Genomic DNA, 26528 nt, shown 5'->3' on the forward strand with positions numbered 1-26528 from the left:
TTTATTACCATATCCACTCAGAGAAAATTTGATAGAAAGCTACTCTGTTTCCCTGAAAATAAGACCTCCCTGGATAATAAGTCCATTCGGGCTTTTGAGTGCATGAGCTAAGATAAGCCCTCCCCCGAAAATAAACCCTCCCTGAAAATATTGCAGCACAGCAGCAGCCATGAAGTGATCATGCTCGCCACCTCCTGCCCTTCAAAAATAATAAGATCTTCCCGAAAATAAGGCCAAGTGCTTATTTCGGGGGGTCAAGAGACCCTGTCTTATTTTTGGGAAAACATGGTGTTAGGTAAGCTCCCCGTTGGAAGAGCGAGTACATTCAGCGAAGTGTTGTGAGAATTGTGTGGAGAACACACAAACCAGCATACAGAGACACTGCAGTTTAAATAGGCTTTTACTTTCGTGGAAATAGAGGTATCAGAGTCCATCAAACAGTCCAAGTGATACACGGATAAGACAGTCAGTCATCAATGTCTTTCAGTTAAGGGATAATCCAAATAACATAGTCCAGTATCATATAAACAGTCCGGTACACAAAGTTTGCTAACAGTTGCAAAACGTACAATAGCTCATGGCACTTTCTAACAGCCAGCTTCCAAAACACTCAGATCCGATCAGCCCAGCATCTAACGAAACAGAGAGAGTTAACAGTCGTTCTGGCTCCCTCTTATGGCCGATTGAGGAAACAGCAACCAATCACATTTACAGTATAATTTAAAGAAACGGGTACAAACATTGTTATATGATTTATATATTGCCAACCCAACCGTTAGATTTTATTCCTAACACACGGTATATAAATTAATAAATAGTTCATTTTGAAGATTTTGAGGTATTATTTTGTGGCTTAACAAAATACAGTATTAACTGTTGGGGTTTTGTTTTTTTTTTGGTACTCATTCTGCTGCTTTTTGGTGGGAGATCCTTGTGAGCTCCAGCAATCAGAATATATAGACTATTTAAGCCATGACAAAATCACATTGCTTGGAATGCACCACCAGAAGGCCAGTCTATACACAAGAGGGCAAGAATGTATATATGTTTTTTGTATAGATAGGCTACTTTGCCGGATTGCCATAATTTCATATTTCATCTAAATGTTCTTTTGCTTTGTAGCTGATTCCCAATTCTTGTGCCACACATGCACTGTTAAGTGTACTCCTGAATTGTAACAGTGTGGATCTGGGGCCAACACTGAGCCGAATGAAAGAATTTACCAAAGGTTTTAGTCCAGAGGTATGAAGGGTGTGTGTGTGTGTGTGTGTGTGTTGCTTATTGTAATTCTGGATTTTACAGCACAATGAAAGGGCACCAAATTAGGAAAAACTGGCTTTAAGTAATCCTGTTTGTAGACCTTACTTTGTCATATTACTCTTGAAAAAGAAGAGTTTGGTGCCTTAAAGTTCAGAATTCTGAAATGAGGCTGCTAACTTGCTTGGAGAAATAAAAATAATATTGGAATAAGTGATATTGCAGAGAATTGGTTCAATTTCTCAAAATAGAAGTGTACACAAAATTGTTTTAAAATTACCCTTACTTAACCTTGAGACAGCAGTGCTCATGGCCACATGATATGACTCAAGTGAATTTTAAGGCTTTTGTTCCTTGTCTGTAAAATAGAGTAAGGGATAGAGCATCTATTTAAGTCTACTAAAAGGAGGCCTATATGTGATCTTACAGAGTTTCCCATCATTTTTTTTTCTTCCAACCTCCCAGAGCAAAGGCTACGCCATTGGGAATGCCCCAGAACTGGCCAAGGCCCATAACAGCCATGCTAGGTAAGTTGGATGCGGGCAGAATATGTGTTTGCTGCAATATAGACCTAGACTACATCTACACAGATTTCTTGTCTTTTTGAATTAGACCAGAACCGCGACATTTACCAGAAAAACAGAATGGAATTAGTGCTGTACGGACCATGGAGGCTTTTCATTTTGTCAGCTATGTTCCCATTAAAGGGCGGCTCTTTGAACTGGATGGCCTAAAGGTTTACCCTATTGATCATGGTAAGGAAACTTGGTTTAGCTTGCAAGGAGCAGTTGTTTGCTACAAGGAGTATAATAAAGTTGTGCCAAGATTTTAACCATTTGAATTTCAAAATTAGAGTGTGAGGCAGTTGGTTTGAGTCTGAAATAGGCTATTTTGATCCTTAGCTAAAGTATTTTATAGTTAATACCAGGGCTGCTTCGAGCTTGCAATACTTTTGAAGTTGCTAAAATTGTCCATGTTGCATTCAAAATGAGACATTTTGAATTCAAGGTGGTTTGTTTTGAAACATTTTGCCCACCAGTGAAATATAGCAATATCCCAGTTGATGAACATACTGATTTGGGGAAATAAATAGTTTAGATGTAAAATAAATAGGAATAGTTTAGATAGTGGAGAAGAGTGAATTGTAATTATTCTATTCTTAGGCAATGTTCTGTAACATCTATTAGGCTTTATTTGCATTAGAGTGGAAAGTTGACAATTCTTTTGACTTTGTCTGTAGCATTAGAGAACATAGGACTGGAATGCAGATTAATATTTTATTTTATAATTTGAATATATTTATTTCAGTTTTCTCCTCTGAGAAGCATAAGGTGGATAGTAATGTTTAAAAGAAAAACTATCTGAACAATTTAATTCTATTAACATCAATAGAATTATGACTAAAATAATGTAACAACAGAGATATTTGTATCTTTATATATTTTATACAAATATATTTTGTATAAATATAGTTTCCCTTTTGGTAAAAGGGAATAATTTTAAATAATTTTAAATAATAAGGTTGAAATAATTTCCTTCAGGGTTTGGTTTTCCTTTATTAATTGTCTTTAAAGCAGTGCATATCTCAGATCAATAGCCAGATAACAAGAACCTACTGTGCACTATGCAAGTCAGTTTAACAAATTGATCTATTAGTAGAAACATTTGCCCTGTATATTTCTTTATTTGCCTTTTCTTTTATTTCCTTTTTCCAGGGCCCTGGGCAGAAGATGAGGAATGGACAGACAAAGCCAGGAGGGTTATCATGGAGAGGATTGGACTTGCTACAGCAGGGTGAATGAACAGATCAATGCATTTTAGATTTATGTGAACATTTTGAGAGGCGTACTTGAGAAGTGATGAAGTGTTTGGGGTATTTACTGAACAAAAATCTCTTTCAGTTTCTGAAAAGTTCTGCATTGCTTGCACAAGAATTGAAAATCAAGCATATTACAGGATTTATATATACTACAGACTAATAGATAGTTGACTTGAGAATGACAGAAGAAGGGATTTTTGCCACAATTACTTAGACTTGAGATCCTTAATACTCACTGTTATTTCTCACAGGGAACCATATCATGACATCCGCTTTAACTTGATGGCTGTGGTACCCGACAGGAGAATGAAGTATGAATCTAAGCTACACATCTTAAAGGTGAACCGGCAAACTGTACTGGAAGCTTTGCAGCAGGTAAGAAGGAAATAAAGAGAAGAGAAGATTAAAAGCCACGTATCTTTTCTGATTACATCTAGCTTTTGAAAGAGACACAGTTGGTTCAAGGTTGAGGATCATCAAGCAGAGCAGAGTTCTGAGTGCAGAATGGCTTTTCCAGAAAGAAATTGGAAGAAGCTCACAGGCTGTGTCTGCTAATTGATACTTTTTTAAAAAAATCTTTTTTCATTGTACTTTTTTCACCATGGTAACCTACTCTAGCTGCCTCTTCCTCTTCCCTTCTTATTCCTCCTTCTCTTCTTTTTTTTTTTTTTTTGCTTTTCAATGATTCTTAGATTGTGCCTAAGTAGCATTGCTTGCTTTTTGTCATAAATGGCCTATGATCTAGAAACATATTTTAGCAACAAGAAGCCCAAATATTAGGAGCAGGCGTGAAAATGGAAGAGGCTTATGCTAGGTGAGTGGGTTATTTTGTACTTGCCTTTGAAATCAGAACTGCTTGGAAATATATTGAGTCAAAATCTTTAGTGTACTAAAGCTGCTTTTTGTCCAGAAACATTGATGGTTTATGGAAGGATCTTTGGAAGTGGCTATTTGTCATTAGTTAATTTTTATAATAGCTATTTATTGGTGGAGTGTTCTCTTTGTATTATTTTGTATTGTGAGATAGTGGAGAAATAGCATTTTACAGTGAATGTTTTATTACTTTTTCATTTTTGTAAGTTGCTCTTAGTTTCTGAGGATTTGGCAGCATGCACATTTAATCATAACCTCAGCTTCTTTTCCCGTATATAATGAGTGTATCATTGGAAGCTGTGTTGATATATAAGGAAGCATGACTGTTTTCATTTTTCTGTTCTTTTGTGAATTTTACTGCCAATTTTTTCTATGTAAGCTCATCCGAGTGACTCAACCAGAACTGGTGCATACCCAGAAATCTCAAGAGCTCCAGACTCCTGAGGAGCCCAGGACAGCCAACAGCAAGAGCTCTACCCCACTGGAAACAGGAAGAACTCAAGTAATTCCAGAGAGCTCCCAGGCAGGTATGGAACACTGAATATTCAAAAAATAAGATGGCTACTAGGAACATAGGTTTTATTTGAGCAATATGCATCCTGGGTCTGATTTAAAAGTATTCTTGAGCAACTCACAATCTATAGCTTGGGTTTTGGGAAATAAGGGAAATCGAGATTCTGTTGATGTCCAGGTATGATCCCTGAATAAGTTTTTTGCATCCCAAAATCAATTATAAAGGAACAATTTGGTCAGTGTAATCTACTCTAAGCTTGACTTCCCAAAGAAAGCATTGTGTGCCTGAACTTAATGCAATCGGGATTCTAATAGTTAGGCAGCTGTAGACAAGTGAGACATTTATTCCTTTGGATGAAGGTATGGAGATTTAGAAAATGGTTAAGGTTCTCTGTGAAGATGGAAGTATTCCAGATATACTGCCTGAAAGTGTGCAGCTTGAAAATTAATGCAGGTACATTTTGCAGAGGGTACTGAGGATTCCAGAGCCCAGGACTTGCCTGCCTCAACCCAGAGCCCTCCAAGCAAGGCAAAGCTGAGCAGCAAACCACATGTGAGCAGCATAAATGGGGCCCTATCAGCCCCCAACCCCATCGTGCAAAGGCTGCCGGCTTTCTTGGATAACCACAACTATGCTAAGTCACCTATGCAGGTGGGAATTTGGACAAAATGTTATCTTTTCTACCTTATATGCCACATACTATATAAATTAAGCTTGTCTGGCTCTATCCAGAGAAGATTGCTTTACTTGTTGGACAAGAATTCTTATTTTGTTCTGTTTTATCTTTGATGTTTTTTATCATTAAATAGCTGGGAATCATTTTTTAACTTAGCAATATGTAGTGCGTTAAATACATGTAGTACCGTATTTTTCAGAATATAAGACACACCTTTTTCCCTCAAAAAAGAGGCTGAAAATCTGGGTACGTCTTATACACTGAATACAGAATTTTTTGCCTCCTGAAACCTTGCCCCCTTCACCAAAATGGCCGTGCATAGCCTTTAGGAGGCTTTCAGAGTGTTCCTGGTGGCTGGGGAGGGCAGAAATGAGAAAAAAGGCTGTTTTTTGCTCAATTTTGCCCCCAGCCCCCAGTAGCACTCTATAAGCCTCCTAAAGGCTATGTTCGCCCTTTTATTGACAAAAAACAGCCCGTTTTTGTGAAAAATGGGTCATTTTTTTGCTTGTTTTTGGCTTCCCCACCCCCCAAGGAGCACTCTACAAGCCCCCTACAGGCTATTCATGCCCATTTTTTGGGGGGGGGGAAACGGCCCAGTTTTTGTGAAAAACAGGCTGTTTTTGGGAGGTCTGCAGAGTGCAAAAACTTTTTTTTATTTGCCTCTTCAAAATCTTGGTGCGTCTTATACTCCGAAAAATACAGTATGTTGAATTTCTACTCACCTATCTCTTTATTAAATTTACATGCTTCACTGCTTCACTGCTTCACTGTCAAATGACCATGGGTGGCTTACAACATCATAAAAACTGCAATATAAAAGAATTAAAATATAGCATTGAAAACGTCTAACTTTAAAATTTAACAGTTTACAGTTTTATTTGATGAATTTTTGATTAACAGTGCCTATGCATTGTATACTCTTGCAGCATATCTTTTATTTAAAAGAGCTATAACTTTTGAAAGACTCTCATGTTCACAGTTCTGCTGCTGTTGAAAAGAACTAGATGTTGATGATGGTTTGGAATTTAGCTGCTTCAAAATCTCACATACAATATTTTTTATAATAAAATACAAAATGAATCTTCCCTTGAGAAGAGAAGGACAGAGGGAAGAAAGGAAGTAGGGAGGGGGAAGAGAGAGAGGGAGAAGAAAGTGATGGATAAAGTATAAATATGGTGTATGGAGAGCAGAAGAGCCAATAAATGGTTTTTGGGAGTTGTTGGTAAGATGAATTGATGTAAACATGTAATAATATAATATAATGTTGGTTATGTAATAGTATTCATGTGATTAAATGTTATGAAAATGGAGAAATAAACTTTAATCAAAAAATGATCCCACTAAACAGTATTCTTGGTATGCCATGCAAACCAGTGCATCTTGTGTTTCCCTGCAAACGCAATTAAATGTAGCCATCTCACCTTTCTGCTTCTTTCATGAATGCAGTTTAATATTTGAAAACTTTTCAATGAAGAAAAAGGACTTGAAGGAATAACTGCTATCTTGCATATGCTATTCAATGTATAATCCTTCTCGAGTTGAATAAAAATGGCAAAAGTGACTGCTATTTGTTTAATGGAAGGTCCATTGTCAAGAAACTTCCTGGGATATTATACAAAAAGCCCAAAGGTACTTTTCAAAAGGCAACTGGACTTTATTGGTTTTTTCCTTGAAAATATTTCACTTCTCATACAAAAAGTTGGATGATTGAGATATAGACATTTACAAAAAGCCACATTGCTTTATACCCTTTCTATTTAGCAAATAAGAGAGATTAAATTATTTTGGATATATCTGCATACATACCTGGAAGGATTTTCATAGTGTGCACCATTGTTTTCTTTCTCTAATTCAGACTTGTATTTTGGTGAGTCCCAAATACCATTGAAGCAGGAGAAATACTGTATTTTTTGGAATATAAGATGCACCTTTTTTCCTCTAAAAAGAGGCTGAAAATCTGGGTGCGTCTTATGCATCGAATACAGCATTTTTTGCCTCCCGAAGCCCCGTCCCCTTCACCAAAATGGCCGAACAAAGCCTTATGGAGGCTTTCAGACAGTTCCTGGGGGCTGGGGAGGGCAGAAATTAGCAAACAACAGGTCATTTTTTGCCCCTCCAGCCCCCAGCAGCACTCTATAAACCTCCATAAGGCTATGCATGCAATTTTTTTGACAAAAAAAGGCCCATTTTTGTGAAATGGCTCATTTTTGGTCCCCCACTCCAGGAGCATTCTGCAAGCCCCCCCAAGGCTATTCATGCCTTAAAAAAAACAAAACCAACAACCCAGGCCCATTTTCGCAAAAAACCCGGGCCATTTTGGGGAGGTTTGCAGAGTGCAAAAACTTTTTTTTCCCTTTCGGAAAGCTGTTTAGTTAGAGTGGTTGATGAGTGGTATTTCTCTCTCTCTCTATTTTTCTCTCTCTATTCCTCAACCTACCAACCTGTCTTCTCTCTCCCTCTCTCTCTACCTATCTACTGTATTTCTCTCTCTATTCCTTTCTATCCCTCTCCCTATCTACCTACCCACTGTATTTATCTCTCTCTCTCTATTTTTTTTCTCCCTCTCTATCCCTTTATCTACCTACCTATCTAACTACTCTCTACCTACCTACCTACCGTATTTCTCTTTCTCTTCCTCTCTATCCCTCTACCTACCTACTTTTTTTAAAAAAATTGCCTCTTTAAAACTTGGGTGTGTCTTATACTCCGAAAAATACGGTAGTTATTTCTTCAAGTACTTTTGTTTTTAAAGATCGACTTTGAAGGACCAGAGACCTTCTTAGATATTAACATTACCTGAAGACATCTGGATGACTGTATTTCAGGAGGAAGAGGACCTTGCAGCAGGAGTGGGCCGAAGCCGAGTCCCAGTCCCGCAGCACCAGCAATACTCTGATGATGAGGATGACTATGATGATGACGAGGATGAGGAAGTGTGTAATACCAATCCTGCCATCAGGTAATGGCCTGATGGTGTCCAGTAGTTACTCAGCCTGCTGTTGCACTTTTGTCAAATTCGAGAGATCCTCGCTTCTAGTTCTTGAAAAGTATTCTAGCTATATTATAGTTGTACTATATAGGGCTGCATTAGAAAGAAAGCTGTTATGTGTTATGTGGGAGGGGCCCCCAATGGGATATCATCACATCCTGATTGGTCCAGAGACTGAATGTAATTCTTCGCCATGCCTCTTCCTTCCCTTGGCTCCAGTTTTCCTCTCAGTCTTTGGTCCAAGCAGACTAAAATTTCTTGGCTCCTGCTATTGAGGGAAATAAGTGTTTAAATTTGACTAATTGGTTTTTCTAAAATGTCTAAATTGCTTGTGAGCTGCTGGCTGCGATACGCAACAAGGTTTATGTAGGTTGGTATATTTGTATACCATCAGTTTTGAGAGCCATATATGTGTTAGAAGCAAGGAACTGTCCATTGTCTAATCTGGAAAATGTTAAAAGTACAATTGCATGATTTTTTAAAAACAAATCCATGAGAATTTGATATATGGCTGGAAAGAGAAATAGCAGTAGATGTTCAAATTGGGGATATTGAATGATATTTGTGGACTGTTTTCATAATGGGATGTTTGATCTTCAGATATTAGAAAAAAGCAGAGAAAAACTATTTTAGCAAAGTGGTAATTGCAAAAACAAATGAAATGACAGAGATGTAATGTGTATAAATACTGCAATGCTACAATAACATATCTTAATGCCATATATGTATTTTGCCTTTTTAAAATTGAGATTGATATATAATGGATGTAATGTAAACCTTTCCACTCATTTTGATTGCTACTGCTGAATATAACCTTCTCAGCTTAATTCCCTGCTTCCTCCTCTCTCTGGCTTTGGACAGTTACAAGAGGAAAGGCCTTGTGAAACAGGAGCACCTGATGGGGAGCGGAGACACCCAGCTGTCTATGCTGCAGCCCAACACCATCAATGTCCTTGCGGAAAAGCTGAAGGAAACTCAGAAGGACCTCTCCATTCCCTTGTCTATTAAGACTAGTAGTGGAGGCACAGCAGTAGCTGTTGTTGCCCACTCTCAACCATCTCCCACACCCAGCAATGAAAGCACGGACACTGCCTCAGAGATCGGGAGTGCTTTCAATTCCCCTCTTCGCTCCCCCATCCGATCAGCCAATCCCACTCGCCCTTCCAGTCCTGTCACTTCTCATATCTCCAAGGTGCTGTTTGGGGAAGAAGAGAGCCTGCTCCGTGTAGACTGTATACGCTACAATCGGGCTGTGAGAGATTTGGGTCCCATCATCAGTACGGGTTTGTTGCACCTCACAGAGGAGGGAGTTTTCTGCCCTCTTACTGTCACAGGTATGGTTCAAGAGAAAACAATAGTTAACTCTTTTCTTACTCTTCTGTGGGTCCTCTTCTTTGCTTGCTGGGCAGTTGAGGGGTGTGTTTGGAGGACTCTTGTGATTTGCAGGAGGAACAGTAACAAATGTGGAAGGGCTTTTTGGATTCCAAGGTTTTTTTGGCACCTCTTAATTTGCAACTTTAAACAGATTAGAAACTTAAGGCAATGAAAGGTCTGTGCTGTTCGTACTCAAAAGGGTGTGTAACAAAAAAACGGGACAGTAGGTAAGATGAGCATCATATTATATTTGTTGCATTGTCTTTGGGCCTAGTAAAGGACTCAACTAGGATATTGTCATTTTGGAGGACTTGCTCAATTTCCGGCAAGTGATTGCTCAACTATATTTCAACCATTATTTATGTATAGGCAAGTTTCTTGGACAGCCATTTTGTGAATGTATTTATAGCCTGTTTGCAATATTATGGACATGGTGGCTCAGTGGCTAAACTGCGCTTGTCGATTAGAAAGGTCAGCAGTTCGGTGGTTCGAATCCCTAGCATCGTGTAACGGAGTGAGCGCCCGTTACTTGTCTCAGCTTCTGCCAACCTAGCAGTGCGAAAGCATATAAAAATGCAAGTAGAAAAATAGGGACCATCTTTGGTGGGAAGGTAACAGGGTTCTGTGTGCATTCGGTGCTTAGTTATGCCGGTCACATGACCATGGAGATGTCTTCGGACACGCTGGCTCTTTGGCTTTGAAACGGAGATGAACACCACCTCATAAAGTCAGTAACGACTAGCACATATGTGCGAGGGGAACCTTGCAATATTCCCAACATGCCCAAGATTCAAAAAATGTTTGCATTTCTGGTCTAAATCATGCATCGCCTGTTGGTAAGATAACAAGATAGGACCATTTTTCATTGTGCTTCCAAGATTTATAGAATCATGCATATAGAATTCAATGGATAAACTCATTGGAGAAAATTTCCCTTACCTCTGAGTTTTTGTGAATAATGTAGAAGGCACATAATTATGAACAATCCTGACAGAAAAATTCAGTTTGTGCTCTGAATGGGAGCTCCTTCTCTGCTGAGTTACCTACTTTTCTAACATTGGTTTATAAATGAAATGTTTTTGTTACGGGCTTCTGGGCTAAGAACATGCATTTGTTCAGCTTAGAAAGAAAATACCATTATTTATTCCTCCACAGTATTCAAAATGTAAAAGAAGATAACACTGTGTTTAATAATTCCTCGTTTTGTCTTCCCAGAGGGTGCAAAAACCTCTCCTCCATCTAACAAATCGAATGAAGAGGTTCAGATTATTGTAAAAGCAGAAGCAGTGGACTCTACTGAGCCACGTGACAGCAAGGAGAAGACTGGAATTGGCAAGTCTACTGATCCCCCTGCTGGGGAAAAATATGTTCCTAAAGTAAGTTACTTTTGACCTAAAGCAATTCTGTGATAGCCGGAAATACTTTTGGGTGCTATTTGCCTAGATTTGGTTGCATTGGCTGGACCTTGCTCATTCATATGTAACAGTAAACTTGACAGGAATCTGCTTTTTCTTGAGTTTTATCTGAACCTCATAGAAAATGCTTGGAAAGGGGACTGTTTTGGCAGAGGGATAAAGTCATTACTTACCAGTCCAGTCACGTCATTGTAAAATATAATTGTAGCTACTATAGATGTTTTTAAACAACAGCTGCCTCTCCTCTGGGTTCGGTGCTTGAGTCATGCAGAGAGAAAGAAGGGAAGTCGAGATGTCTTTATGCTTTTGCCAGTGCTATAGAGATGAGGCTTGCGCAACCCCGACTAATCCCATGTTCTTCTAATGCTACCCCTATGCAGAAAAGATTCTGAATGCAGTTGACTAGGCATCTTTTAAAAACAATACAATAAGAATGACAAAGCACAGTACCAAGGAACCGGAATTATAGTGATAGCTCTTTCAACAAAAATTAAGAATGGAGAAAATGCTGTTTTTGTTGTTGTTGTTGTTGTTGTTGTAAAATGTGTTTTTTATTTTCCATTTTTGATTTTCATACAGTCACATATATACTGTGCATAACCGGGGCCATACAGCATAATGCTGTTCTTGACATAGTTTTTTTCCCCTTTTCTTCAAGACATATCATTCTAGTGATATGCATACTGAGAAAAGTGCCAATAGAAAATTTGAAATGGCATCAAGATAAGTTTATTTTTGCTGCAAGAACTTTTAGGCACTATTTAATTTATGCTTGCATCAAGGTAGTTTAAAATGATTTTTTTTCTCCTTTAATTTCCCAAGTTGTGTTACTTTATTTATTGACTGTGGTTGTTCCCTGTTGGGTGCTTTGGGATTGTAGAAGCTTTTTTATTTAAAAAATTAGATTAGAGAATGATCTACTCTTAGAATAAAGTTATACTGAAATATTGCTAGTGCTTTAAGCTGATTATGAAGTACTGATGTGCCATTAGCATTAGTGAGTCATTCTGCTTATACTGCTACTGTTTTGTTTTGACAGGAGCTCCTGGCATTGCTTAAGTGTGTGGAGGCTGAAATTGCAAACTATGAGGCCTGTTTAAAGGAGGAAGTAGAGAAAAGAAAGAAATTCAAGGTAACTAATAGAGAATATTGTGTTGTTATTTTTTTTATTTTTTTTATAGTCATCTGTTATAGACTCTTGGTGGCTTACAAATATAAATACCAAACAATAAAACTGTTAATATTTGATAATTATTCTCTCAAATTGAATTCACTCAGATTGAATTTGAGTTCTGGATGGGTACATAAACAAATCCATGTAGTTTTCATAGAAGTAATTCACTTTTCCAGGATATATTGTTTCCTATTCAAGTTCCAGGCAGATCTGAGCCTGCTCAGGCCTGTTCAATTCTAGTCAAATTGTAGATTCAGTTGAAGATTATGTCTCAGTATATTGGCCTAATATTCTGATATGAAAACAGATTAGATGTAAGTCTTAGTCCAGCAAAGTCTGAATTACTGTGTTTTCCTTTTAGCCTTACTAAGTATGGATTACAACATTTAAGCTTCTTACCTGAAGCTGGAAATCCCATTGTCTTCCAATTACACACGGGTCAACATTTTGAGAACACGAAGAGGTTTTTTGGCCTTTTTGGTTTAGTTTACTATTGAATGCTATAGAATATTTTTAATGGTCTTGAGTCTTGTTTACTAGCCATAAGATAAGTGTTGGCATTCCCCCCCCCCCTCTTATTTGTTTCAATAGTGATGTTGAACAGATACTTTTTTTTCCTTTTTCTAACTTTCTTAGATTGATGATCAGAGAAGAACTCACAATTATGATGAATTTATATGTACTTTTATCTCCATGTTGGCACAAGAAGGTGAGAGGAATTTGCTTGAAAGAGCTTTTCTTTGCACTGTGTTAGAAAAGGATAAATTCAGAGGTTGATAAACAGCAAAAAACAGCAACCTTTTGCTCCCAATCAGAGGTAGATTTATTTTTCTAGCACAAATAGCAACATGAAGAGTATTTATAATCTGTCTTTCCCACTTATAGGTGTTCTTAAATCCTGATGTTTTGCTAAATTCCAAATAATAGTGATAGTTGTAACATATAGTGTTGAAAGTTTGAAACTATCATACTAAAACACAGTAGTAATTAGATAGGCCCAGGCTAAAAGAGTTTGTGATCTGGATTCTTAATTGTTATCGTTTTCTCTAGTTTCTATAGTCATTTATAAAAATGAGTGAACATTTAGTATTTTCTGTTGGGTCCAAAATACATAAAATATGTTTTAAGATTTTGGAAGGATTAATTTCATCATTTAAAAAACCATTTGCTAGTTATTTACAAGGATTTATCTGTGTTTATTATTCAAAATATGTTCATCTATTTCCTATTCAGGCTTTAACTAATAGGAAATTTTGGAGGTAGTAATATAGCATCAATACTAGAGAATCAGACAAATGCTTAAGTTAAATACACTGTAAAAGGCATTCAGAGATCAATCAGTTCAGTTTTAGTGATAATGATAAAATAATAATTTACCCTATAAAATGTTCCGTTAACTGTTCTTAAATGAGGACTATCAGTAGAGCAAGATTTTCATGAATAATCCAAATGAAACTATCTTACAAGTCAACACTTTTTTTAAAAAACAGCTTGTAAGTGAGATTTTGATCAGTCTTGTGAGTAATATATATTTTGATTGGTCAATACAATAATTTTCCCACCTACTTCTATTAAAATCTAAATCCAAATATGTATGGTTAGGATTCTGGCTATCTTACATTGTGATTTCCAATTTATCTGGAACCTTTTATATCTGTAAATGTGATGAATCTTAAACTAGTTAGCCTTCTTCACTGGTATAACTTTTCCCAGATATTTATTGCTAACTAAAAGTCCATATAAGGAAGAAAGAAAGAACGAACCTTTTGGCATTTCAAAATTAATATTTATTAATACATAACCATTAGAGAATTTGAGCTAAGAAAGGTTTATTCCATAAAAGTTTAATGCCACAATAAATCTGGTTAAGCAGCCATATGATCCCTTTTTGTGTTTCCATAACAGGAATGCAATCTTCTGGACTTCTATATTTTAAAATGTTGAAAGGGAAGCAAGATTTGATTCTATTTGGCTAATCTTACACACTATCATCTTGCAGGAATGTTGCCTAGCCTTGTTGAACAAAACATCTCTGTTCGTAGACGGCAAGGGGTCAGCATTGGGCGTCTCCATAAGCAGCGAAAGCCCGACCGACGGAAACGTTCCAGGCCATATAAAGCTAAACGTCAATAGTCTCAACCTTTGGACAGGACTCAATATCCTCTGCTTGCCTCTCTGGCAATACGGTGCATATTTCATGTACTTCTTCACCAACCAGAGAGCGCTCCGGACAGAGCTTTGCACTGAAATTGTCTTCATGTGACCAGTATTAGTGTGACTACATCTACCTGTATTCAACTGGATTTTAGACATTGCTCTGGTGGTTTACCATTTGGGCATCCAAAGATAAAGTTTCCCTCCAGAAGTGGATGTGAGAAGCATAAAGAGTAGGACCATTTGAGTGTTTGGCTGACACTGCACTTGAATATGTTACTTAGCAACCTAAACCAATATGCAGTGCATCTTGCAGTAGCATACGGCAGTCTTCAGAGGTTTTACATGAATATTGCTTAAAAAGAAATAAGTAAAATCTTTGCAGTTTTGTAGAAGTGCATTTCGGTTAAGTTGATGCATTGTTCAGTTCAGAGAGAGTCAGAATGTGCTATGTCCTCGGGATTAGCTATTTCCAGAGGAACAAATATCTGCATTACATCTTTAAGTGTGTGTTTCCTGAATCCAGTTCATCCCTATCATTTTCAGGTAGCAATGACCCTCATTCTGTTGAACTATACATAAGGCTCCCTTCAAATCCCAACTGGTCTTCAAATCCTGCTAATTTTTCTCTTGATTTCCCCCACCCCCAAACTGGTGCGGTCGCAGAGAAGAGAACTTCCTTTATGGGTTTTATATGTCCAGAGTAAGGTCCTTTGATGTGAGTGTATTTTTGTTCATCTGTAACAGCATGTAGGCCTTGTAGTCTGGAAGCTGCTTTCTTTTCTTTTGTATGTATGGAAGCTATGCACATACCATGATTCAAATCGTGGAATTAACTTATTTTTTTTATATTTTCTTTGGCAGTGGCTTCTTTTTACTCAAATCCCTAAAACCATTTTTAGGAAATCAAACCATGTGTGGAGAGACAAGGTGGCTGGGTGATACAAATTGCCAAATGAAAATACTGAAAGATGCACACACATAGACCATCCTTTTTTTATAGCGAACTATTAGGACCAACATTTTGAGAGAGATCAGGATAAACCCCTTCAATGGGGATACGAATCATTGTTTGGGTTTTTTTCCCCATGCTTACACTTCAGGGAAAAATGGAAAGATTCTATAGCAAAATAATCCCTCTACTTAATGTAATCTTACAGTCAAGAAGTAGAATAATGAACTTTGCAGGTATCTTATAGTGTAAGGATAAGGGAAATGTAACTCATTTGAAAGCTTGGAAAGGTGGAGAACCTCTGCAAACTGTAGGTCCTCTGACAAGATAGAACACAAAGTAATAATTTTGCATTACTGAGTAAATGGTATCCCTTTCCTATTGATTATGGCTCAGGTTGGAGCATCTGGCTTATTATTCTGCAAGAGTATAGATGATATTTGGCCAGCAGGATCTGGTTATCATCTGCCTTTGTCTTCCAGAGCTGCCTCAGCACCTCTCATTCCAGTCCATTTACAGACTCTTAATTGCAGTGTAATCAGTTACCTACCTAGCCACTCCTAAGACAAGTGTTGTTACCAACTTCTCCTTATTTACGTGGCTTTATCTTTGTCCTGTAAGAACAGTCCTTTGTCAATACGGCAGATTTATAAATGTTTTTAAGCTTTGGCAGAATGATAGCAAATTTGCATTAAATTATGCTAGCTGATGTCCAGAGGAATATTGCAAATTGTTTTTGGAAGAACAGTTTAACGCTTCCTCTGCAACTTTTATTCCATGAATATGTACAGTTGAGTCTCTTAGTATAGATATTAAAATCATCATGAGACTCAAAAGAAGATCAATGTGAAAAGGGAATAGTTCCTGAGAAGATGGTGAAATATATTTGCTTTCTTTGCAAATATGTACAGTGCCTGACTGTAAAATTACTATTTTTATTTGTTGACAGAATCACCTGTCTCTTGCATTGTCAAGTGCTGTAAATATATCAGTTCTGTTAAAAATAAAATGTATCTCTAGCCTTCTGGAGATGGCTGTATAATGGAATCTGTATACCAGAAAAGATGCACAGATAGCTCTGTAGCAAACTGGAATTTGGGGTAACATTTCTGAATAAGAAATTACCTTCAGTGTGAAAATCTAACAGCACAAAACTATGCGAGGAGTGATATTTGAACTACTGCTGAACTTGGGATTGGCTAGTCTATACACCCGAGAAAACATTACACCATGCTGTATGTCAACCTTGTGTACTTTAATTGCAGTACCTAATTTTGTAATATTTGGGATCCTGCTATGGAGACTGGAAATAATTTGGCCAAGAACATACTAGATCTCTGTGATCTATGGTGGCCAAGGGTGGGCTTCAAAATTTTTAGCAAGGGGTTCTCTGCCTGATTGCTGGGTGGGCGTAGCCATGGTGGGCATGGCCAAGTCAGCCTCCTGCACCACGGTGGGCAGGGCGTTTTTGCCCTCCCTGGGCTCTGGAGGCTTTCCTCGAGCTTCCAGGAGGGTGAAAACAGCCTCCCCAAATTCTGGAGGCCCTCTGGAGGCTGGAAATAGACTCCTTTCTGGCCTTCCCAAACTTCTGGTAGGCCAGTTTTTCTCCCTCCCCGAGCCTCCATGCGTGCCCTGCACTTACCTGTATCCAAAATGGATTCCTGGGAGGGGAGGGGTGGGCGGGGCCAGCCAGGAGTGGGATTTGGGGGTTCTCCAAACTGCACAGTATCTTAGAGGTACTCCCGAATCTCTGTGAACCCCCAGCAGCCCACCCCTGATGGTGGCTTAAACATAACACAAACATAATTTTTTTTTATTATTATACACCTTAATTGTCTATAATGTGTACTTATTTTTTTCCTTGTAGTTAATTGCAATTTATAGGCCACATTAAAAAAAGAACTGAATGGGGTATATTAAGAAAACAGCACCATACAGTCATTTATGAAATATTTAAAAAATGATTTTAATGTAAATTTAAATTAAATGAAAAGATACACATTATATTTATTTAAGTCAGTTCTGTGCTTCCTTCAATTCAAGCTTCAAGATATGAATCCAGTCTTAAACAACATGTAAACAACTTCCAAATTATTCTGCTTTATTGGACTGCTCTTTTATCGTTAATGCCTAGAAGTCCAAGGCACAGATCAAGGCAACTCCCCGTTTAATCCAGTGCCTCTGAGATTTACTGGTAGGTATTTCTACAGCAATCACATAATTAGTTGAATGACCTGTTGTTGATAGTGTCCCTGGCAAAGAGAAAATTAAAATTAATGCTGTATTGTAACATGGGGAGGGCTTCTTTTGCCTTTGATGTTAAAATGAGATTAAGAACAATCCCATATCTTACATTTCAAAAGTTTTCTTGTTGGTGTTTGGAGGCCTGTACTTGAAGACAATCTTTCACTCATAGTTAGAAGCCTCATAGGCTCTTCCCAGTTGTTCCTGCTTTGAACCTGATTGAGACTCATCCCCTTCTTTCATTACTCTTTACTTACCTTGGAAAAAAAAACATTTGATTTTTCTTCTGGTGGTCCCTGCAAAAGGATGAATTATGGACCCATTCCAAAATGAACATTTTTAACCACATCAGACTATCAAAGCCAGCACAAAAATGCCAGCTGGTAACATTCTGGCCTCAGTGCCAATGTAGTGTGGCCTGGTAAGGAAAAACCAGCAAGCATATCCATTGGACCTGGTTAAATGCATCCAGAAGAGGATTTTTCTTCCCAGGATTCCAAGATAGTGAAATGCAGTCAGGTTCACTGGTCCAAATGAGCTTATCTAATGGATGTCATCCCCTATCCTGTCCAAAGCACATCATTCTTGCTATCTCAAGTAGGATGGACAATTCTGAATAGGAAAACCTAACTATATTTAGGTACCATTTTCACATATGCCTACTGGCCACCAGGGGGCCTTTCGTTGGCAGAACACTCGGGCTGCCACAGGTGTCCCTGACATGAGTGACATCAAGCAGGCCATGCCCTCTGGCCACCCCTCCACCCCCGAGGTCAAACACAATCCTGATGTAGCCCTCAATGAAATAAGAGTTTGACACCCTTGCCCTAGAATAAACTTGATGGATGCTAGCCTTTGATCAGTGTCTTGGTTACTCAGTTCAAAGAATGAAATCCAATTGTCAAATCTCTTCAAAGTACATTGACTTCAGCTCTGACTGAAGAAGCTTCTCAGATGAGAAACGAAGAGCCTTCCAAGAAAAAACAAGGAAGTCCAGCTGCCTCTTGAAAAAGCACCTTTGGGACATTCCACCTAATCTTCAAATGTGCATAAATGCATAAAAGAAGCATTACAGTGAAAAATCCATTTACCACCTGAAGGAAAAGATCCCAATCTCTCCACTAGAGGACTCTATGGCTTCTGATACAAGACAGTCTTGTCTTTTTACAGTTTAGTACCTCAAGAGAACTCTGAATATGCATTTTGCAACTTCCTCAAGAAATGCATTTGAGGTGGGAAACAGCCTGTACCATGCATAATTGTGAAATTTTGAGTGTTTTATGTGCCTTGGAGTCAGTGTTGCATCCTAGCAACTTCTTGGAGTAGTCCCTGCAGTTTTCTTGACAAAATTTCAGAAGTGGCTTGAAATTGATTTCATTCCAGCACTCAGAGAGATTGACTGGCTCAAAGTCTTCCAGATGGTTTTATGCCTAAGGTAGGACTAGAACTCAAAGTTTCCTGATTTCTAGTCTGTTGCCTTAATCAGCACAGCAAACTGGCTCTGACTGAAGTGCTTTGGGGCCCCGAAATTTGCATCTGCCAAAAAATTATACAACATCTTGATTTACTCATTTACAGACTCTGAAAGCAGAGGCTCAAAATATGGTTTAATTTTCTGGATCCAAAGGACTCCTTTATAGATTTCTTCATTTTCCTATTAATAGTAAAGTTTGAGGAAGGCCAGAGCAAAATTAATTACTGTAGTTCTTCACACTGGCTTTGCCATCCACAGTTCTTCAAAATCCCTTAATTCTCCCATTTCCTTTGCAATTATTAGATTAGGATCAATCCACTGCCTAATCTGGAATGGCTACAGTACTATTATTGCCATATCTATAATGGACACAGCAAAAGAATTTCTTCCAGCCACAATTTATAAGACTACATGGAAAGTTTCAGATACTGGTACTCCAGGAAACATATTCCTGTGTCAGTTGATTTTAAACAGCCATTTTTAAAAAAGTAACAAATATCTTATCCTTTAGACCTATCTTTGATTCTTCCCAAACCAGGCAAATATTCCATCAGACTATATATTCTACGCTGAAGCTTCTTCTAAATGGACAATAGTAGCAAAGAAATTCTAAATCTGAAACTTCTTTGTGTGGCTTCTGTTTCTCTATGTTTTTTGAATTTAGGATTTTGAAACCATTTATTGTTCGCTTCCTAGAGCTTTTAGAAGCAGGTGGCATGTAAGTATAGTTCATAAATAAATAAATGTTTGTAAATGTTCCTTATGGCCACCCAATTTGAACTTTAGCAGCCATAGAAACATGGATTTTAAAACTCAGGAAGCTCTATTTCAAATACCCAGAATCTGAATTGACAGCAAATAGTTTTGTATTTTTCAAAATAACTCAGTTATGCTAACAATATAGCTCCTCTTCCAAAAAGTAGCAGAGGTTTTTTCAGGTTTCAGGAATACATTCTATATTTAATCTACCATAAGCTTTCATACACGATTATGGCATAAATCAGTTATATTCTGACCACTAAACACTACCCAAGATATATTACAGACCATCAAGATGGATTCACGCAACACATTAAACATTACTCAAACATCTTTTGTGAAACAAGTCTAGAAATCCTGGTCTCCTTTAGCACGACCTTCTTAAGTACCACCTTAGCCAAAAAGCTGAAAGCCTGCATACCATAAGAAAGCCAAAAGCTGCCCAAGCTCTCTTGAATCATTGCATTTTCCTCTGGAGCAATAACCAGGTCCACAGCAATGTTCATAAATACATCACTAATAAACTGGAAAGTCTAAACTTTCACACTTACATGTGATACCACCAATACGCGGACGATACCCAGTTGTATCTGTCCGCCCCGTGCCAACTCAATGAAGCGGTGGACATGATGAGCCGGGGCCTTGAAGCCGTTAGGGACTGGATGAGGGCTAACAAACTGGTACTCAACCCGGATAAGACCGAGTGGCTGTTGTGTTTCCCTCCCAATAATTTGGCAGGTGTTCCATCACTCAGGCTGGGGGGTCAAACACTATACCCCTCAGACAGGGTTCGCAACTTGGGAGTCCTCCTGGACCCACAGCTGACCTTTGATCACCACCTGTTGGCTGTGACCAGGGGGGCATTTGCCCAGGTTCGCCTGGTGCACCAGTTGCGACCCTACCTGAACCGGGAGGCCCTCACAACAGTCACTCGTGCCCTTGTGACCTCAAGGCTGGAATACTGCAACGTGCTCTACATGGGGCTGCCCTTGAAGAGCATCCGGCGACTTCAGCTAGTCCAGAATGCGGCCGCGCGAGCGACTGTGGGTGCACCTCGGTTCACCCACATAACACCTATCCTCCGCGAGCTGCGCTGGCTACCTGTTGATCTCCGGGTGTGCTTCAAGGTGCTACTTACCACCCATAAAGCCCTTCATGGTAGTGGATCTGGGTACTTGAGAGACCGCCTCCTGCCAATTACCTCCTCGTGACCAATTCGATCACACAGATTAGGCCTCCTCCGAATCCCATCTGCCAGTCAGTGTCGACTGGCGACTACGCGGAGGAGAGCCTTCTCGGTAGTAGCTCCGACCCTGTGGAACGATCTCCCCATGGAGATCCGTACCCTCACCACCCTCCAGACCTTCCGCACAGCCCTTAAGATCTGGCTATCCCGTCAGGCCTGGGGTTAGATTGTAATCCGTCCCCACCCAAATGAATGAATGTTGTGTTTTATTTTTAATTATGTATCGTTATATGTTTTACTGTTTGTGTTCCCCCCCTATGGATTGTAAGCCGCCCTGAGTCCCCCCAGGGAAAAGGGCGGCCTATAAATAAACTTTCCTATTCCTATTCCTATTCCTATTCCTATTCCTATTCTATAAAAGAGGCCAATATTAGGCAAGCTGCTTCATTAGGGTCAATTAGCCATTTCCATCCTATGGGAACCTTAGCTTACGTATCTCAATATTTGGATGTATCCAAATACCAAGTAATGAACAGAACACAGATAACTTACCATTCCTTCTAGAATGGTACGAAGAAAGCATTGAAGGCAGGGGTGAGTTCCTTCCAGTTCTAACCTCTTCTATAAGTCTTAAAGCTGTCAAGTTTGAACACCCCTGGATTTTTTTTTCTAAAGGGTTAGGGGTGCAAGGGTTTTGTAACTTGACAGCTTTAAGACTTCCGTGCTTCAAATACCAGAGTTTCTGAGCCAACATTTTGGTTGCTAAGCAAGAGTGTTAAGTGAATTTCACCACATTTTACAAGTTGGCCATGCCCACCCAGTCACATGGCTGGCAAGCCACTGCCACCCAGTCACATGGCTGGCAAGCCACTCCCACAAAGCAGGCCAAACCTACAGAAGAGGTTCTAAAAATTTTTGAAACCTGATTGAAGGCTATACTCTCTGAGACTAACATTAATTCAAACCCACCATTTGGAAATGAGTAAAGTATCTCTTCACACTTCTTTGTTCTATGGCTTCCTTGAAAGTCTCTTCAAAGCTTGGTTATGAATAAAAACTGAAAGGAGTATGAGGAGAGCTAACATAGTACTGATCTTTAATTTAGCCACATGATTCCCTACATTCTTGGGCAGCAGAATTTAATTTGTACTTAAATTGTTTCCTCCACATCAAACCCTAAGGAATCTTCGGTAAGTGACTAATATCTGGCATGTTTTTCTTAGAAATACTTAGTATTTCACAAAAACAAATCAACTCAGAATAAATATAGATCACCAAGCAACTGCAAAATTGTGTGTGTGCAGGAGAGCGAGAGAGAGCAAGAAGAGGGTAAATGTTGAGATATGTTAATTGCCTAGTTAGAGGGGACTATTTTTAATACCATAACTGTGCTAAGTGCTTCATTTGCGACAGAAATGTTTGCTTGATATATCAATTCAAAAGCTGAGCCAGACAGTTATTGAGAGCCCTGTGCTATCAGACCTGTTCCTTGCTTGTTTTGGAGTTTTCTTCCTGCTAGAGAGGAAGAGAATAATTACAATTGCATGTTGGCCTATTCTATATCCTAACCCAGTTTTTCATATGAGTAAGTCTCTTCCTCTCATATCATAAACTAATTAGAAATCTGTCTAAAAATACACCTGATGAAGCTTTGCAATGCGCGAGGTTTACCATTCCCATTTTGCTCCTTTAACACAAAGGCAAAAAAGAGCCGGGTTTTTTTGTGTCCCTATTTTCTTAGGCACACTAGCGGACTGCATGCCTTGCACCTCTGAAGCAAAAAAAATCTTACCTGCCCGAGTGAGAGTCTTGTAAATGGGACACAGATACATCCCTGTGGTCGGAGCCTTGCGGTTGGGGATAGGGACTAACCAAAGGACAGCCATCTCTGTGTAGAGTTCCTTAGGCTTGGATTCCATTAGCTCAAATAATATAGGGTCCCATCGAGCCCCTTCTAGAAATAAGCCATGGATGTAACATCCCATCTCAGGACGCTCAGTGAGTTCACTCACAGATTCCCTCAGTACCTTAATTGGGAAGGTAGAAATTGTATTGTAATTTATATTTTTAACACCTGCATTTTGAGTGATATGTGAATAGGTTCTTTGAGGTAGTTTTTGATAGCGTCACTGACCTTGAAGTCAAAAGAGATGGTGTCTATAGATATCACGGACTTTCTAGCAAAGTTCTGTAATGTTCCTGTTAGAAAAGCTTGTGGGAAGAAGAAGCCGCTGATCCAGAAAACTGGTGGAATTCCTTTAGCAATCCATTTATGCAAGAAGTCAATGCGAAGAAGCAGGTCATTCACCCAGGAGGCCAAGGGCTTCAGAGACGGATATGCCTATGGCAGGACAAAAGGCAAAGCACTTTTTCAATAAACTGACCTTTAAGCAAGTATGTTTCTCTCTCAATAGTTGAACATTTGCGGTTATGAGACAAGCAATAAAAATAACTCTGGAAGTGACATTTATCAAGATTGTTCTGCCTTGGTTTGTGCATGATATATAGTTTGATTTTGTGTGCCTTTAAAATATCCTATCAGCCACCACAGCTGGAAACTGGAATGAGAGCATTTTTATAGGATGACTTCATGAATACAGAAATTGCTGTACCTATGAAAACACTGCTTAGTATTTACCTTACTCTTCCACATCTCTGGGACAATGTTGTTGTACAGGCTGTTGGACATCAACTCCAGCTGGGAAGACATTACTACTAAGCCTTTAAGAGCTTTGAGCAGATCTTTTAGACTCTGTGCAATTACTTGTAGCAAACGGTTGTATCTGTTCAAAAGCAAGATAATTTCAAAGCAAATTATCTATTAATGTTAACTCCCAATGTACTTCATTGAAATTCTATGCATTTTCACATTCTTTTAAGATTCTCTGAACTTTTGTATAACTGTCACAGAATCAGAGCTATATGTGGGTAGGACACACAATAATCTCTGACAGCATTCAGTTGCAAATATATGCAGCTGTCCAGAGAAGCCAAATGGGTAGAAAACAAGTTTCAATCTATAGGTTCAGTTTCAGTTAACTACAGTACTGTGGTGCTTCCTAAGAGTTATATATTAGGGGAATATCGGGTCTCAGATCAGACTGTGTTGATATATGGCTACAAAAAATAATTCCTCCATACTATGGATCAATTCATAAAAATAGTCTGATTTCGGAAACCGTTCCAATTTATACTGCAATTTTCACCATCATCACCATTTTTCTACTATCTCAGATAACTGCTCAGTGAATATTTTGTGTAGGCAACATGAAGGGATTTTTTATTTCTTGAGCATTGAGTTCCATGACATGGGAACCAGAGGGAGCATCAGGCATAGCAACAGCAGCTCTACTACTTTTCCATATGCCTGGAGACTCAAAAGATGGAACCATGTTTTTTTCATTCTGAGCAAAGCAGAGAAAGTCTGCAGAAGGCACCAGTCAGAAATGGTGTAAAGAGTCATGTGTGCTCCATCACTGGAGGTTTTCAAGAAAAGATTAGACAACCATTTATACAGGATGGTATAAGGCCGTGATGGTAAACCTATGGCGCGAGGGCCATTTTCGCCCTCCCGGCCGCTCAAAGAAACCCTCCTGAGCCTGGGGAGGGCAAAAACAACCCCTCCTCATCGTGGTGCAGGAGGTCAAGTAGGCCACACTCAATATGGCCACGCCCACCGGGCAGAGAACTGGTTGCTAAATTGCATTATGGGTGGGCACACACATGCTCAATTTCGGCACACGAGGAACAAAAGATTAGCCATCACTGGTATAAGGACTCCTGCTGTGGTCTAGAAGACCTTGGAAGACGTTTCCAGCCCGATGATTCTATGATTCTTCTAGTAGTGTTAATTGACAATTTTATCCAAATACAGAAAGCTCAATGAATCCATGGACTGTACCTGATCACCTCCTGTGTCAGAACAGTGTTCATAGATTCCTCATACAACACAGGATATCTCAACAACACTTCGTGCAAGTCAATGGGCTGAGGTACTTTCTGCAATATGTCATTTGAGGTCTCCTCTACAATCTAGACAACAGACAAAATTGTGGCAGAAAATGTCAGAGGAATCTCAGGGTTGGAAGGAAATGAGATTATCTAGATTACATTCAGAATTGCAACTGTGCTTTAGGGTCATATAACCTATCCCTCTTTTTCTTCCTTCAGTAGCAATGAGTTGATTTCTAGAATTTCAACCTAGAATTTGTATAGATTCTTAAAACATGAGATCCTACGACCAGGGGCTGCATTTTAAAGAAACAATAAATATTGACCACTAAAAAATTATGCAAGTCATGTTGAATAATTTCATTGCATAATTCTTCAGTCATGTCCAACAGCTGTTCCTGTCATACACCTCAGCTATCTGTCACTGGAAGCAGCGCTTTGCTTAAACTCTGGCTTCTGACACTACTCCGCATGTATGGCCTCTTACTTGTCAGTCCTCTCTTCCCAGCCTTACAAAACAAGTTTACAAACCTCCTCCCTGCTTTGTCCTCCTGCAGCTGAAGTCTTTGGCTGAAGCTGGATAATTGCAGCAAGCAGTGCGTAGGTCTCGTTCTGAGCAAAGGTGATGTTGGCATTGTCATGCAATCCAAAGATTTCTGGCATATCATTAAGGGGAAGGGTCTTGATGTACTGGATGTATCCCTTGGGGAAGGGGATGGAAGCAAGTCAAGATGGAAGGAGAAGAATGAGTATGTTTAATAGACAAGGCAGAAAAGAAATAAGCTGCTCAGTGAGTGTGAGACTGTGGGTTTCTGGCACAGCTAATCAACCAAGATACGCACCTGAATGTGACATGAGGACACATGGTTAGGTTGGTCACCCTACTTTTTAATTAAAATTTATACATTGGAAAGATGCATAACAACCATTTGGAAGCTTGGACAGACCAAAATCTTTCTGAACCTATAATTCAAACTATGTAGACTTAAAAGAACAAACTTAATTTTCTGCATAGTATTATAAAAAAGCTTTGCTCCAATTCAGCTGGACTCCTAGGATTTTTACAAACATCCATATAGATTCCCTTGGCAACCACATGGAAGGGGATTCTCTGTTATTTATTTATGGAAGAAATAAGTTGCCCATCTCGCCTAGATTTCCAAGTGGTTTGTCTGTGGGTTTGTTTGTTTTTTTTTACTTCCAATCACCCCTTCAGTTCTAGGATTTCTCAGTAATTTCCTGTTCTATTATTGGGATCTGATTCTTTTTAGTCATTTGGGCTTAGACAAGGTCAGTTTGTCTATTTTTTTTCTTTAACTTACATTGAGGTCATAAGAGGTATTTATCTGCTTGTAGATTCCAGATTCAGAGTAAGAGAACTCTGCATTTAGAACACTTGGATTATAGAAATCTTCCAGAATGTTCATAATGCAGCGTCTGTCCCAATCATCCGTCACTCTGCCTCCGTAATTAATTTCACCAGCAGTGTACTTCAAAACCTGCAAAGCACCAGAGCACAGAAAGCATTGATTGTAGTTATAGCCAATATTTTCAAACAAAAACCCCACCAGTTAATAATAAAATTCAATATACAGAAAATCAGCAGACCCTTTTTCTAGGCAGGTCTTACCAGACAGATTTTCTATATTTTGGGGGGGAAAAATACTATTTACGAAGTTAAAGCATCATCATACACATATGTGCAGGTCAACTTTGC

The 26528-nt window shown here is 38.9% G+C and overlaps 2 protein-coding genes across 3 annotated transcripts in view; one reads left to right on the forward strand and one right to left on the reverse strand.

Moving 5' to 3' along the window:
• The window catches only part of BAP1 (BRCA1 associated protein 1), a 21374-nt gene extending 5148 nt beyond the window's left edge, over positions 1-16226 (forward strand). The window contains exons 5-17 of one of the 2 annotated variants that reach the window (XM_032209023.1): positions 1123-1242; positions 1723-1784; positions 1870-2012; positions 2973-3051; positions 3328-3451; positions 4329-4476; positions 4930-5114; positions 7965-8098; positions 8990-9462; positions 10718-10878; positions 11957-12049; positions 12728-12800; positions 13997-14084. In XM_032209023.1, coding sequence (XP_032064914.1) covers positions 1123-1242; positions 1723-1784; positions 1870-2012; positions 2973-3051; positions 3328-3451; positions 4329-4476; positions 4930-5114; positions 7965-8098; positions 8990-9462; positions 10718-10878; positions 11957-12049; positions 12728-12800; positions 13997-14067 — 1866 coding nt within the window. In that variant the 3' untranslated portion in view covers positions 14068-14084. The other variant, XM_032209022.1, reaches the window with a different exon arrangement.
• A 1098-nt stretch (positions 16227-17324) lies between these two features.
• DNAH1 (dynein axonemal heavy chain 1) overlaps positions 17325-26528 on the reverse strand; it is a 151797-nt gene continuing 142593 nt past the window's right edge. Inside the window, 7 exon segments of the mRNA XM_032210546.1 lie at positions 17325-17449; positions 22653-22887; positions 22995-23201; positions 23499-23643; positions 24762-24892; positions 25343-25513; positions 26134-26310. Of these exon segments, the coding sequence (XP_032066437.1) occupies positions 17328-17449; positions 22653-22887; positions 22995-23201; positions 23499-23643; positions 24762-24892; positions 25343-25513; positions 26134-26310 (1188 nt within the window). The 3' untranslated portion in view covers positions 17325-17327.

The sequence above is a fragment of the Thamnophis elegans genome, chromosome 2 (assembly GCF_009769535.1).
Source record: "Thamnophis elegans isolate rThaEle1 chromosome 2, rThaEle1.pri, whole genome shotgun sequence".
NCBI lineage: Eukaryota > Metazoa > Chordata > Lepidosauria > Squamata > Colubridae > Thamnophis > Thamnophis elegans.